This window comes from Macaca fascicularis, chromosome 7 (genome assembly GCF_037993035.2).
Source record: "Macaca fascicularis isolate 582-1 chromosome 7, T2T-MFA8v1.1".
In the NCBI taxonomy this organism is placed as follows: Eukaryota; Metazoa; Chordata; class Mammalia; order Primates; family Cercopithecidae; genus Macaca; species Macaca fascicularis.
In genome coordinates this window covers 28,558,084-28,573,801 of record NC_088381.1, presented here as the reverse complement: position 1 = coordinate 28,573,801, position 15,718 = coordinate 28,558,084, and the positions used below count along the sequence as shown (strand labels likewise).

The 15,718-nt window shown below is 48.1% G+C and overlaps 1 protein-coding gene across 2 annotated transcripts; it reads left to right on the top strand.

The window, feature by feature from the left end:
* The first annotated feature begins 7,562 nt into the window (after positions 1 to 7,562).
* Positions 7,563 to 11,397, top strand: BCL2L10 (BCL2 like 10). 2 transcript variants are annotated; one of them, XM_005559578.5, is made up of 2 exons: positions 7,563 to 8,033; positions 10,593 to 11,397. In XM_005559578.5, the coding sequence occupies exons 1-2, from the start codon at positions 7,575 to 7,577 to the stop codon at positions 10,716 to 10,718; spliced, it is 585 nt and encodes a 194-aa protein (XP_005559635.1). In that variant the 5' UTR covers positions 7,563 to 7,574; the 3' UTR covers positions 10,719 to 11,397. The 2 variants fall into 2 exon arrangements, with proteins under 2 accessions (XP_005559635.1, XP_015307989.3); XM_015452503.4 differs by having other exon boundaries at positions 7,563 to 8,102; positions 10,592 to 10,901.
* The last annotated feature ends 4,321 nt before the right edge of the window (positions 11,398 to 15,718 follow it).

The window sequence follows — 15,718 nt, the reverse complement described above, 5'->3', positions numbered from 1 at the left end:
TCTCCTCCTCCTCCCCTCCCATCTCCTCCCTCCTTCCCATCTCCTCTCCCATCTCTCCTTCCTCTTTGCCATCTCCTCCCTCCCTCCCATCTTCTCCTCCTCCCTCCCATCTCTTCCTCCCTCCCATCTCCTCCTCCCTCCCGTCTCCTTCTCCCTCCCATCTCTTCCTCCCATCTCCTCCTCCCTCCCGTCTCCTTCTCCCTCCCATCTCTTCCTCCCTCCCTCCCATCTCCTCATCCCTCCCATCTCTCCTCCTTCCCTCCCATCTCTTCTTCCCTCCCTCCCATCTCCTTGTCCCTCCCATCTCTCCTTCCCACCCATCTCCTCCTCCTCCCTCACATCTCCTCCTCCCACCCATCTCCTCCTCCCACCCTCCCATCTCCTCCCCCCTCCTTCCCATGTCCTCCTCCCTCCTTCCCATCTCCTCCTGCCTCCCTCCCATCTCCTCCTCTCTCCTTCCCATCTCCTCCTCTTTCCTCTCCTCTGCCCCCTCCCCCTCTCCTTCTCATTCATCCAGACTCCCTCCTTTCCATCTCCCTCCCTCCCATCTCCTCCTTCCTCCCTCCCATCACCTCCTCCCTCCCTCCCATCTCCTCCCTCTCATCTCCCTTCCTCCCATCTCCTCCTCCCTCTCATCTCCTCCTCCCTTCCTCCCATCACCTCCTCCTCCCTCCCTCTCATCGCCTCCTCCCTCCCATCTCCTCCTTCCCATGTCTCCTCCCTCCTATCTCCTCCTCCTCCCTTCCATCTCCTCCTCCCACCCTCCCAAGTCCTCCTCCCTCCTTCCCATCCCTTCCTCCCTCCCATCACCTCCTCCCTCCCTCCCAGTGCCTCCTTCATGCCTCCTCTCTCCTTCCCAACTCCTCCTCTTTTCTCTCCTGCCCCCTCCCCCTCTCCTTCTCATTCATCCAGACTCCTTTTTCTAACCCTTCTCAATCTTCCTCCTTTCCTCATCTCTTCCTCTCTCTCCCTGTTCCGCTTCTCTCCTGGTCTCCTTCCTTCCCCTTCTGCCCTTTCTCCCTCCCTCCTCCTCTCTCCCCATTCCCCTTCCCCCAGCTCGCTCTTTTCCCCCCATCTCCTCCCCGTCCATAGGTAGCCCCCACTCATATAGCACATTAGTAATTCTCATCAATTAGTGCTTCATCTGGGTCAGTGGTTCTCAAACTTTTTGATCTTAGGATTCCTCTACACTTTTTTGTTTTGTTTTGTTTTAAGACGGAGTTTTGCTCTTGTTGCCCAGGCTGGAGTGCAGTGGCGCGATCTTGGGCTCACCTCAACCTCTGCCTCCCAGGTTCAAGTGATTCTTCTGCCTCAGCCTCCTGAGTAACTGGGATTACAGGCATGCGCCACCACGCCCAGCTAATTTTGTATTTTTGGTAGAGATGTGGTTTCTCCCTGTTGGTCAGGCTGGTCTCAAACTCCCAACCTCAGATGATCCACCTGCCTTGGCCTCCCAAAGTGCTGGGATTACAGGTGTGAGCCACCACGCCCGGCCTACAGCCTTAAAAGTTATTGAGGACCCCAAATAACTTTGTGGATTGTATGTATCCACATTTATCGTATTAGAAATTAAGACTGAGAAAAGTTATAAAACACAAGATTACAGATGCATACGTTCCGTTAGCCATCAAGGTGATCTTTCACCCATGCCAGTAGTCTCTGGAAAACTCCTGAGAGAATGAAAATTTAAAAGTCACCAACACACACTCACAAAGAAAGTGTCAGTATTATGAAAATAGTTTTGACCTTGAGGACCCCTGGAAGGGTCTCAGGGACCCTCAGGGGCTCTGGATCATGCTTTGAGAACAGCTGATCTGGGCTAATGAGCCCTTTTCCAGCCCTTCTATGTGAGACCTCCCAGAGGCCATTAAGGGCCTTGGAAGCACTTGGGAAAGAAAGAGGTGACAGGATGATTGAGGAGAGCCGCCCTAGGGAAAGCCTTCGGAGGAGGCTTTGGGGCAGCCCTGGTTGGTGGGGGAAGTCCCAGAGAGGCAGTCGGAAGGGCTTGGGACCAGCTGAGGCCTGTGACCCAAAAATCCTTTGAAAAGGGGATGCCTGGGAGCCTGGGAAAAGCACAGTGGGTGGGGTAGAAGACTGGGGCTGAGGCCCAGGCCACTCCCAAGCCTAGGAGAGCTGACTGAATGGGCATTTGTGGATCTTCATTTCCCAAACTCGCCTGCTGAGAAGAATCATCCCACCCATGGCAGGTTCAAGCCCTGCGATATGGACTGGGCGGGCCTGAGGTGGGCCAGGAAATCTGAGCCAAAGGCCCACTGGGGAGGCCATGAGTGAATCTTGTCTCTGTGGATCCTATGTGAGGATTGCGATGCTAAACCACTTGCCCTCTCATCGGTGACCGGAGAGAATTGGGTCACTCTTCTGGACATGCCACAGACTCCTGCTTCTAGACAGGACTTGGCTGGAGCCAGGCTGGCCTTCAGGGTTGGTCAGTCTCCACAGGGGACTCTGGCCTCCCGTGGGCTGCTGCAGGGCCAACCCCAGTGAAAGAAATGAAATGACTAAATGTGTTCGTGTCATTCAAAAAAGGATGCAGCAGGGGGTGGGGAGGAGCTGGTTAATGGAATCAAATTTGCCGCAAGATAGGAGTCTAGTGGCAGCACTGTAGGGTGACTATCGCTAACAATAATTTACTGTGTATTTTCAAGTAGCTAGAAGAATTTTGAATGTTCCTGTCAACCTAAATAACAAAGACAGGCTCTCTAAAAGAAAAAGATACTTAATCAAAAGTAGGGCATTGCAACAGGAATATGTGTGCTGTAATAAACTGTGTGCATATTCCAGGAGGTAAAGAAAAACAAAGGTGGCCGGGCGGTGACTCACGCATGTAATCCCAGCACTTTGGGAGGCTGAGCCAGGCGGATCACGAGGTCAGGAGATCGAGACCATCCTGGCTAACACAGTGAAACCCCGTCTCTACTAAAAATATTAAAATTTAAAAAAAAAATTAGCCGGGCGTGGTGGCAGGCGCCTGTAGTCCCAGCTAAGAATGGCGTGAACCCAGGAGGCGGAGCTTGCAGTGAGCCGAGATGGCGCCACTGCACTCCAACCTGGGTGACAGAGCAAGACTCTGACTCAAAAAAGAAAAAAAAAAGGTTTTTAAAGGAAAAAATGAGGAGGATGACATAATGGTTTTGAAAGAATTATCCTTGGCTACAAATATCAGTAACAAAGGTCACACCAGTCCGAGGTTGGACAGGCAGTTGCTAGGCAGATGTCCTTGCAGAAGTAATTTTGTGTGAGGTTGCGGCAGCCTATGTGCAAGGTTGTAATTTTTGCAGAATATTTTGTGATCATTTTCGTATTAGGCATACAAGCATGAGAATCCTCTCTTCATGGCCTCCCCAGCTCTATTTGTCATGGTTTTTTTTTTTTTTTAAACACCAGTAGCTCTTGAATTCTAACAACTTTCACATCTCCAACACAAAGAAATGATAGATATTTAAGGGATTAATATGCTAATTACCCTGGTCATTACACATTGTATACATGTATCAAAATAACACTGTACCCCATAAGTATGTACAATTATGTGTCAATTAAAAATAATTATTTTTAAAAGTAGATGCAGAAAAAAAGATGCAGACCCTCTAGTAAGGAGATGGGATCAGGAGTGACTCCATGGTTAATTTAACCCACATAAACAACTAATCGTAAGTATGGTATGAGCGTTTGTGTAAAGACTGTGACAGCAGGAAATGTCTGTCTTTGCCCCCAAGGTTATTTAACCAGCACACCAATGGTGAAAGATTAACTTTGTCAGAAACCAGGAACCATGAAGCAGAGGCCACCGTTTCCAACCTGTGTGTTTTCCACGATAATTGGCAGCCTCCCACTCCTAAGTTTATACCCAAGGGAAATTAAAACATATGTCCACACAGAAATTTGAATGCGAATGTTCATAGCAGCATTACTCATAATAGCCCAAAGTTGAAACAGCCCCAGTGTTCCACAGTGGATGAATTGATGAACAAAATATGGTGCATCCACACAGTGGAATACAAAGAAAGAAAGCGCAGACACATGCTACAACATGGATGAACCCTGAAAATATTGTGCCGGGGAAAGAAGCCAGAGACAAAGAGCCACATGTTGTAGGATTCCATGTATATGAAATGTCCTAATAAGCAAACTCATAAAGACAAAAAGCAGATTAGTGGTCACTCAGGGCTGGGGTGAGGAGTGACGGCGCGTGGGCACTGAGTTTCTTTCGGGGCAGCTGAATTAGATAGTGGTGGTGATTGCACAATTCTGTGAATAGACTAAAAACCACTGGATTCTAAGAGGGTGAATTTTATGGTACATTAATTACATCTCAATAAAGCTGTTACTTAAAACGTGGAAAAAATAATAAGCAGTCACTAGCTATTATCAATAAAACAGAAACTACATAGGTAAGACCAATATTGTCACATTTTGGTTTTGGTTGAGAATGGGGCAAGTGAGCATAGTCACCCTTGCCAGAGGATTTACCATTTACAGATGAAAGTTTCTCTGGAATGATGGCCTTTTACTATGTGCCAGGTACTGTGCTAAGCACTTTGTGTATACCAATTCATGTTATCCTTGTGACAGCCCCATGATGCCCCATTTTTAGACGGGGAGATAGATTGAGGTTAGGAGGGTTGAATAACTTGCCCATAGCTGCACTGCTTCCAAGTTGCAGAGACAGGATTTTCACCAAGTCTTATTGCAAACTGTCTATATTGTGTAAACTGGAAATTCTATGTTGAGGTTAATGTATTCATTTGTTGTTTAGTTGTATTCATCATTATTGAGTTACCAATGGCAGTGCCAGAGGATTTACCATTTACCCCAAAGCTACTGCAAATCTAAGAAAAAACAATGGTCTTACTGCTAAAGTATAATGTACAAAAAGGTAAAATCATGACTCTCTTGCAAATAAAACATGAACATGTATCCAAGCTTTTATTTAACTCACTGATTAATAAGGGAACCAGTAAGATGTCAAAACCAGTTCAAATGGGAATTTGATGTACAGAAATTTATATTCCAACAAAATTCATTTAGTTCACTGTAATGAATCATTTGCCTTAGCAGATTAGGCACTCAGCAGAAGCATCAAACAGCTCAGCCTTGGAGGGAGAATTCCATGTTGTTGGACCCATACATATCCTCTGTCCCTGCTGCCAGGAGCTCTTCGTTCAGCCCATTGAGCAGACGCCACAGCATTGGCATAGAGAGGCTGGCTGACAGCCACAGAGCATGTCATTCTGTCCATCTGATTCAGTCTTCTCTGCAGTGGATGCCCTTTAGTGGGCATTCACGTGAGATGCAAATATCTTCAGTCTGTGCCCATTCAAAGGAATTCAGCCACATATCTCTTTCCAAGATTTTCATGTCACCAATCTTCCAGTCCTGTTCTTTTTAAGGCCCTGACCATCTAGCTAAACCATCAGCGACTGTCCATGAATCAATGTAGGTCTGTATTCTGGCCATCTCTGGACAACCTTGAATTTCTGCCCACTGGAAGGATTCCCCTTCACCACTGTCCTTCACAGTCACCCGAGCGAGTGTGAGTGGATGCTGCAGCTGTTCTCTTTCATGTGGTACCAGCACGTCGTATAGACCCATCTATAATCCAGGCTGGAGGTTTTTCTCCCTCAGTCAACTGAACATAAGCAGCATCCCAAGAGGCCATAGCCGTGGAATAAGGGAGAGGAGGCAAAGTAACTGGAGTTGATGTTGGAAGAGTCTGAGTGGCCTGCTCGTACAATTTACTTACACCTTCTGAACCTCCCTGGGCTGTTCCAATACACCATCTCCATTTGATGATAGATGGCTGCTGTATACATCCAGCTTTATGGCTACATGGGTCAGATGACATCCAGTTCATGATGGGCACTCAAGCTTCATGGTCAGGCATTCTGCCCCTACCAAGGCCCAGTAACAAGGCAGAACCTGCTTCTCAAAAGGAGAGTAGTTATCTTCAGAAGAAGTTCTATATTTACTTCAGAATTCTAGAGGTCTGTCCTCTCTCCTGTTAGTGCTTGCCAGAGGCTCCATACAGCATCCCTATTGGACAATTAAAGTCCCACTGGATCTGTTGGATCACAAGACCCAAGTGGTGGGGCCACTTTACTGCAGCCTGAACCTTCTGCAGAGTCTTCTCTCATTCTGCTCCTCAATCCACCAGCCTGTCAATTGGATTGAAATAGCACACTCAAACACAGTATATGTTGCCTTCAAAGTCCAAAATGGCTTACTGTGTCCCCCAAAAATTCATATGTTGAAATCCTAACCCCCAGTGTGATGGTATTCGGAGACGGGGCCTTTGGGAGGTATTAGATCACGAAGGTGGAGCCCTCATGAATGAGATTACTGTCCTTATAAAAGAGACCCCGGAGAGCTCCTTCACACCTACTGCAAATGTGAGGACACAGCAAGAAGCCTGCTATCTGTGAACAAGGAAGCAGGTCCTTACAAGACACAGAACCTGCCAGGGCCTCAATCTTGGACTTTTTAGCCATCAAAACTGTGAGAAAGAAATGCCTTTATTTATAAGCCTCCCAGTCTATGGCATTCTGCTATAGCAGCCTGGACAGAATAAGACAGCTACCAAGTGCTGTGCCTCTTTTGTAGTGATGCAAGATGCAGCAACTCATCTTTCACCCTGGGAGGGCTATTTCAACATGCTCCAGACCCCTGAACCCCCAGAAATATCACTGCTAGTATCCATTCTGCATCAGTTTGGATCCGATCAGGAGAAAGAAGCCATGGAGTCATATGAACTGAGAGAGTTTAATATAAATATTAGCTATATCAGGGGACTGGAGTAATTAGGGATTGGCCAATAAAAAGTAAAGAGAACTTCAAGCAGTATCAGAATGATAGTATAAGAAACAGCTGCTGCCCTAGTACTGACTCCTTCAACTTCTAGTCAGAATTAAACTGTACAGGGACAGCCCTTTTGTTTGCCATCACTAAACTGTAGAGTCCTTGAGGTCAGGAACCACATGTGGTGTTCTCCATTGTATCTTCAGGGCTAAGGGGGGAGGCCTAGCACCACAAAGGCTCTTACTAAATATGAATGAATACAGCCAATATTGGCCCTCTGGCAGCCCCCAAGATAATTCGCCCTTTTCCTGCCGCATGTGCTGGACCCAAAGAAAGGAATCCCCAACACAGACCTGGGTGCTTTCCAATCTAGAGATGCAGATAATGCCCAAGGGAGCGGTCTGTGAGGGGCCATGTGTAGCCTTTGTCAAGCGCTCCTTAGGAGGCTGAAGCCCAGCCCAGCTTCCCAGACTGTCCCCTCAGGTTCTTAGTCCCCAGACCTGGAGCTAAATAACGCCAGAGCCTCCCAGTGCACCTGATTGCTACAGGAACACATGCGCGCCGGCAGGCCTTGCCTTGGGGACTGTAACAGGTGCAGGTGGGATTCCCATCAAAGGCTGCTCTCTCAATCCTGAAAAACAAATACCTGGGGCTGGGGGCTGGGGGCTGGGGCGGGGCACGGCAGCCCTTCCCTGCGGGAGGCGCGGCCGGGCCAAGAAAACCAGCGAAGGCCCGAGGCGTCCAGCAGAGGCCGGACCATGGCTGACCCGTTGCGGGAGCGCACCGAGCGGCTCCTGGCCGACTATCTGGGGTGCTGCGCCCGGGAACCCGGCACCCCTGAGCCAAGGCCGTCCACGCCCGAGGCCGCCGTGCTGCGCTCCGCGGCCGCCAGGTTACGGCAGCTCCACCGGTCCTTCTTCTCCGCCTACCGCGGCTACCCCGGGAACCGCGTCGAGCTGGTGGCGCTGATGGCGGAGGCCGTGCTCTCCGACAGCCCCGGCCCCACCTGGGGCAGGGTGGTGTCGCTGGTGACCTTCGCGGGGACGCTGCTGGAGAGAGAGCCGCTGGTGACAGCCTGGTGGAAGAAGCGGGGCTTCCAGCCGCGGCTGAAGGAGCAGGAGGGCGACGTCGCCCGGGACTGCCAGCGCCTGGTGGCCTTGCTGAGCTCGCGGCTCGCGGGGCAGCACCGCGCCTGGCTTCAGGCTCAGGGCGGCTGGGTGAGCACGCGGCGGACACCGGGACGCGGGGCGGGACGGGCATCCGGGAAGCGCCCACGAGGCCGGCACGATGAGGAACCCACCGCGCCAGCCCCCTGGAACCAGGTTTCTTGAAAGCAGAAAGGCTCGTTTCAGCGGGACTGGAACGTTCGGTGTGAAGTCTGGGGCTTCTCCTCCCCTGGCAAGAAAGGCCGGCAGAAATCGGCCTTGTTAGACGGCTCTAGAACCGTTCCGAAGCAGCTGCGCAGGCTTAGGTCTGCTCACTTGGACCTTGCCCTGGCCTTAGCCTTCGGGGGCTTTTAGGGGGCACCCGCTTTAGCTCTGAACGCTTTGCTCCTATAGAAATCCCCAGCCAATGACGTCGGCAGTGGCCGGCCCGGGCCAGGTGGGGTGTTTTTCTCCTCTGCCTATTAAATGCGCCTTTGGAGAGACTCGGACCCATTGATCACAACCCCCACGCCTCTCAGCCTGTCCAGAGAGGTTGTGGAGTGTGGTGGTCGCCCAGTGGTGGCGGTGACTCCAAGGTTCCTTAAATTCTTTTTTTTTTTTTTTTTTGAGACGGAGTCTCACGCTGTTGCCCAGGCTGGAGTGCAGTGGCGCGATCTCGGCTCACTGCAAGCTCCGCCTCCCGGGTTCCCGCCATTCTCCTGCCTCAGCCTCCTGAGTAGCTGGGACTACAGGCGCCCGCCACCGCACCCGGCTCATTTTTTGTATTTTTAGTAGAGACGGGGTTTCACTGTGGTCTCGATCTCCTGACCTTGTGATCCGCCCGCCTCGGCCTCCCAAAGTGCTGGGATTACAGGCTTGAGCCACCGGTTCCTTAACTTCTAATCCGCTGCACCCAGCCCTAGGTGAGGACGTTTCTGGGCCCCTGGCTTTCAGCTGCAGGCCTTCATCTCTGTGGTCAAGGTTAGAGTGACAGGCCCTGGGCCTGCAGCTGATGACCAAGGAAAGCCACCTGGTGGTGAGCCCACCGCATGCCTCTGGGGCTCTGAGCTAGACCCCATTTCTTTCCCCACCACCTTATTGGCGTTGATTCAATGACTGAAGTGGCCCACTTTATCGGACACCTATAGCCAGACTATTAAAACCGGCAAGTTTTTTGATCTGAAATGTAGCCTCCTGGAGGCAGTTTCCATTTAGACCTTTTTTTTTTTTTTTTTTTTTTTTTTCTTGTTTCTTTGAGACGGAGTCTCGCTCTGTGGCCAGGCTGGAGTGCAGTGGTAGATCCCGGCTCACTGCACTCCAGTGTTCTTGAACCTCTGCCTCCCGGGTTCAAGCGATTCTCCTATCTCAGCCTCCCGAGTAGCTGGGACTACAGGCGCGTGCCACCTTGCCCGGCTAACGTGTGTGTGTTTTAGTAGAGATGGGCTTTTCACCATGTTGGCCAGGATGGTCTTGATCTCTTGACCTCGTGATCCATCTGCCTCAGCCTCCCAAAGTGCTGGGATTACAGGCGTGAGCCACCTTGCCCGGCCCCCATTTAGACCTTCTGTAGTGACAAGTTGGGTTCTATCTGAGAAGGGAAAGGGAATGGGTGGTGTTAGCATGAACTCTTGCCTTGTTGATAATGTTAGTGTTGGTCTTCAACCCTCTGGGCAGGTGAACTCCCTTCAGCTGCGTGCCTAAGAGCCTCACCTGAGCCCTGTCTCAACACGGCATCTGGCTCCTCAGGGCTCTCTGTCCTGAAGAGGAGATTAGAATTGGAAAAGGGCCCGTTGAAGGCTTTTTTTGTTTGTTTTTGGCTAATCACTGTTGACTAAAGAATAATCTCTTAACACCAAAAAACTGAAATTCTTGGCTGGGTGCAGTGACTCGCGCCTGTAATCCCAGCACTTTGGGAGGCCAAGGCGGGTGGATCACCTGAGGCCAGGAGTTCAAGACTAGCCTGACCAACATGGTGAAACCCCCTCTGTACTAAAAATACAAAATTAGCCAAGCGTGTTGGCGGTCGCATATAATCCCAGCTACTACGGATGCTGAGCTAGGAGAATTGCTTGAACCCAGGAGGTGGAGATGGCAGTGAGTTGAGATCTTTCTACTGCACTTCAGCCTGGGCACCAAGAGCGAAACTCTGTCTCAAAAAAAAAAAGCTAAAATTCTCAAATTGGGTAAACATAGTTCAGCCTTGTCTCTGCCCATTGCAGTTAAAATGCCACAGCCTAGAGTTCAATTACCTTCCTAAATGGGGTTGGTGCTTGCTGTAGTCTCAGGTGATAACTTTTCAATCTAGTGACTTGACAGTTTCCCAAAGGGCATCTCTTCTCTGCTCAGAAAAGAGCATAGTAAGCTACCTTCCTCCTGGTTTTGAGTCAAGATATGAGTGTTCCTGCACCAAGTGACGAAGTTAAGTGGTTGCTTCTGTTCACCCTGTTAGACTTACCAATCCTCACTCCTCAGGGGCTCTTTATTGCTGGATGTGTATCGGTCAGAATCTCCTTTCCTTTTACTCTTTCAATCCAGACCTTACTTTGCTGTTTAATCTGGAAGTTCCTGCGTGTTTTGAGTGAGGTTCTCAGCATCATGAGGCAATCTAACTTTTCTCTCTCCCTGCTGTAGGATGGCTTTTGTCACTTCTTCAGGAGCCCCTTTCCGCTGGCTTTTTGGAGAAAACTGCTGATCCAGGCTTTCCTGGCATGCTTGTTAGCAACAGCCTTCGGTTATCTCTGGACACGATTATTATGAGTTTTAAAATTTTTAACCCACTTCTACCTGCCCAACTGTGACCAACTAAATGACAGAGGTGTGAGAACAAGAACTGAGGGAAAGCACCTTCCGCCACCGCAGACGTTTTTACCTGAATGCATACAAGGAGTCCTGAGGTGGTGATGTGGCCAGTGTTTTAACTTGTGACAAGTACTCAGGTGTGAGGACAAGAATGCAAATGGCTCTTCCCTGAGTGAAAGACATGGGGAGTCCAGTGCCTCATTATGCCAAAGAATCACAGAAGAAACTTCTTTCCATTAAATGGGGAAATACAGTGCTATTTGCTAAAACTCGGATAAGAATGCAAACCTCTCATCTCTCCACAACTTCATGTGCTGCTGACTAATTTTAATCATGGCCACAGCTGGGGCAAAATAATCCCCAAAGCAGAAAAAGTCCCAGTTTAACAAGGAATGTAATGTTAAAATCACTTATAAGGAATTCTTTGAAACCAAATCCTTTGAAATCTAATTCCTGGGACTTCTAGGTTTTTATAGTTAACATATTAATTTCTTCAATAAATGGTTAACTTCAAAGTTTTAATTTGTATCTTTAAAAAAACTTGTCTTTCCTGATTCAATAAGCTCTCGTTCTTAGGAGTAAGTAGAATTGATGATAATTTGTTTTTATTGTCTCCTTAAATATACATTTAACAATGCTTGATTTTTTTGTCCTCAACACTTAACGCACAAGCTCAAAGTCTCTCCCTCCTCTCCCCTCTTCCATTCTGCAAACTATCACCCACCTGCAAGGTGGTTAACAGCGTGATTCCCTGCATGCCTTCCTGCCCGTTATTACACTTGCATTTTATAAAACTTAACTGGACCTGCTGTTTTGACTTAATCTTATGAGTGCTTTCTCTCCAGAACATGCAGCTCTGCCTCACTGTTTGGACTGTTGCAGTGCGTTCTTCATTATCACAGGATATGCTGATTTAATTCCCTTTTCACTGCTGTGTATTTCAGGGTGTGTATTTCACTGCTGTATATTTCAGGGTGTTTCTCCTTTTTGGGGCTACTAGAAACACTGCATGGAATTTTTTGTGAATAGCCTTGCACACGTACACAATTACATTGGTAAAAGAATCCTAGAATGAGAATATAGAGAATCTAATCCCAATGGATGTGTATTAATTTGGCTACTCCCAAGTTATTACTCAAAATAGGCTCGACCAGTCCAAACTTTCATCAGGGCATGAGAGTGCTTAGTTCTTCACCCTTGGCAGTGTTGGGTTTTTTTGTTTTTTTTTTTGTTTTTTGTTTACTTTGTTGCCCAGGCTGGAGTGCAATGGCAAGATCTTGCTTGGCTCACTGCAACCTCTGCCTCCTGGGTTCAAGTGGTTCTTGTGCCTCAGCCTCCTGAGTAGTTGGAATTACAGGCGCCCACCGCTGTGCCCAGCTAATTTTTGTATTTTTAGTAGAGACGGGATTTCACCACGTGGGCCAAGCTGGTCTCAAACTCTTGACCTCAAGTGATCCGACCCCCTCAGCCTCCCAAAGTGCTGGGATTACAGGCATGAGCCACGTGCCTGGCCAGATCTATTCTGAATGTTTGCCTTTATGGCTTCACGGTTTGGGGCCTTCTTGAGGAAGCTCCTTATCCCAAGAGTATAAAAAGCGTACTATGTCCTTCATCACTAATCCATTCTAAATTTCTTTTAGTGTCATATGAAGTAGGGCTCATCTCTTGAAGAGCTGGGGTGGATATTTCAGCATTATTCATTGACAGTCCTTTTTTCCCCTGCTGATTTGAATACATGCTCTATTCGGTTCTGTTGACGTCTTTTCATCTACTAATAGCACTGTCTCAACTGCTATGTGTTCCCAGGATATTTGAATATCTGATGGGATAAATCTAATCCCTTCCCCTGTTCTTCAGAAAAATCCTCAGCTCTTTTAGTAGTGTAAGGTGAATTTTTTAAAAATCAGCTTATAAAAAATCCCTTTGAGGCCCGGCTCAGTGGCTCACGCCTGGAATCCCAGCACTTTGAGGGGCTGAGGCAGGCGGATCGCTTGAGGTCAAGAGTTCAAGACCAGCCTGGCCAACATGGCAGAACCCCATCTCTACTAAAAATACAAAAATTAACCAGGCGTGGTGGCACGTGCCTGTAATTCCAGCTACTCAGGAGGCTGAGCAAGGAGAATTGCTTGAACCTGGGAGGCGGGGGTTGCAGTGAGCCAAGATTGCACCACTGCACTCCAGCCTGGGTGACAGAGCAAGATTCCGTCTCACAGAATCCATTTAGGCCAAGTGTGGTGGTTCTCACCTATAATCCTAGCACTTTCGGAGGCCAAGGCAGTGGGATCACTTGAGCCCAGGAGTTTGAGACCAGACTGGGCAACATAGTGAAACCATCTTTAGAAAAACTATTTTTAAATTAGCCAGTCTGGTCTGAAGAAAAAACAGAATAGAGGAGGACCAAAACCCCAAAAATTAGCCAGGCATGGTGGTGCACGCCTGTCGTCCCAGCTACTGAGGAGGGTAAGGAGGGAGAATTGCTTGAGCCCAAGAGGTTGAGGTTGCAGTGAGCCGAGATCACACCATGGCACTCCAGACTAGGTGACAGAATGAAAGTGGATCAATCTGGAAATATATAGTATCTTTACAATATTGTCTTCCCTATTTTTTGTTGTTGTGTTTTGTTTTTTGAGACGGAGTTTCACCATGTTGCCCAGGCTGGTCTTGAACTCCTGAGCTCAAGCAATCCACCCACCTCGGCCTCCCAAAGTGTTGGAATTACAGGCGTGAGCCACCGTGCCCGGCCTAATGTTGCCTTCCCTTCTAAGAACTCCTCTCCATTTATTCAGGTCTCTTATGGTTTTCTCTATATAGGTTCTATTTAGATGTTTTCCAGCTCTTTGGCTTCTGTCACTATTGGGAATGGACTCTACAGAGGATGTCTGCCTTCCCCAAAGCCACGTCCTCTTGTGATGACAGTTCAGTTTTCCTGCGGGAACCTACCCATCCTCTGTTCTTAGGCCACGTGGCTCTGGTGGGGTTGACTCCTCACTTCATTCCACCCCAAGATTGGGACTATGACCCAGATCTGGCCTAGAGAGCCGACCCCTAAGCAAAGCTGGCAGGGGTTGATGCTAGAGTTCCTGTAAACACTGTGACACTTCTTTTCCACTGCAGTATGGAGGGAACCTGCCTGGTGGAGAACACCGCACAGGAGAGAGTCTACAATTCGGAGGCAGGATGGGGTGTGGAGAAACCGTTCTGGTGACATTACTTAAATCTCACAATTTGGCTGTGCCTAAACTACTTGGGACTCAGATTTCCTTTTCTGCTTTGTTGTTGAAAGTAAAACTCAATTCAGTCCCAAATCCGATGATCGATCTTTCCCTATTACATTTATTATTCGGTTATGAATGCCATAAAAGGAAACTTTAATGTAGATTCTGAACTGGCTATTTTGAACTCCCATTAGTTCTGTTTCTTTTTCAACACTTAAACTTTCTTTATCTTTGATAGTTGCTTAGGTTCATGAAAGGTAGTGATAACATTCTGTACCTACCAAGAATTCCCTTAGTTGCTGGTCTATTGATGGCCACCTTTTCTTCTGGCATTCTTTTTCACTTTAGCATTTGAAGAGGAAGATGTGGAAGCCTGGCCCAGACCATAATTCAGCCTAGACTCCCTCTAGACACACGTGGGTTCATCCTGCAGCAAGAACCCATCTCCTAAGAGTGCGCTGAGCTGGTAGCACAGTGGTGAGGCCTGCCAGGGTCAGGGGATGGTGAATGGCTGCAAGAAGGAGTTATTTTTCTGACCTGATCATCATGTCATTGTTTCCTGGCATGTGGATGCTTGTTCCACAAGCTAAATATTCTGGGCTCATAAGAGGAAGGATGATTAGTATGATGCGAGGCTGATTGCTAGGACAATTTCAATTCTCTCAAGATACAGATTCTTACACCCTGAGATACCATCACCCATCAGCCTGGAAATCACAGGTCTGTCCCCTTCAACAGCAGTTCTCAAGGGGTGGCAGTCCTGAAGTCTTGGAGATCAGAGACTTTTGGCCTGATACACGACCATTTGTCTACTTCGAAAACTGTTATCTTCTCTCACGTTTTTCCTGTATTTCTGGCTTCTAGGACTTCCAGGTAAACGCTGTTTGCTTCACTCATTGATTGTTTTTTTCCAGTTGTACTTTCCCTATAACTTTGAAGTCCTTCTGGACCTGCCTCCCTCATCTCTCTGCTGTTTTTCTCCACCAGCACCTGATCATTCCCAGGACATACTCTTTTTCTCTGTTAATCAAAATGTCTTCCATTCTCCCTTTAGTATCCTCGGTGTTCAAATACTTACTAATGATCTTAGTAACGACCTTCGTTATCTTTAATGGCCCACGGGTGAACAAAATCACATTAATCATTAGTTCATAACATATTCCTGATTGCTTTATGCAGCATTTTTATTTTTTATTTTTATTTATTTATTTATTGAGATGGAGTCTCGCTCTGTCTCCCAAGCTGGAGTGCAGTGGTGCGATCTCAGCTCACTGCAACCTCCACCTCCTGGGTTCAAGTGATTCTCTTGCCTCAGCCTCCCAAGCAGCTGGGATTACAGGTGCGCACCCCCACGCTCGGCTCACTTTTTGTATTTTTAGTAGAGACGGAGTTTCACCATGTTGGCCAGACTAGTCTCAAACTCCTGACCTCAGGTGATCCACCCACCTTGGCCTCCCAAAGGGCTGGGATTACAGATGTGAGCCACTGCGCCTGGCTCAAGCTTCCCAATTTTAAGTCCTGTAATGGTGACCCCCAACTTTCAGATGTAGTTCAAATTGCTGAAATTAATTCACAAGAGCCTATGTGATCAGCATTTTATTCAACTTTTATTTCTTTATTCTAAAAAAAAAAATGGGATACATGTGCAGATTGTGCAGGCTTGTTACATAGGTATACATGTGCATGGTGGTTTGCTGCCCCTATTGACCCATCCTCTAAGTTCCCTCCCCTCAACCCTCACCC

Coding starts and splice junctions, on each gene's coding strand:
- BCL2L10 (XM_015452503.4), top strand. CDS start 7,575: ATGGCTGACCCGTTGCGGGAGCGCACCGAGCGGCTCCTGGCCGACTAT. Junction 8,103..10,591: donor AGCGCCCACGAGGCCGGCAC/GATGAGGAACCC, acceptor CTCCCTGCTGTA/GGATGGCTTTTGTCACTTCT.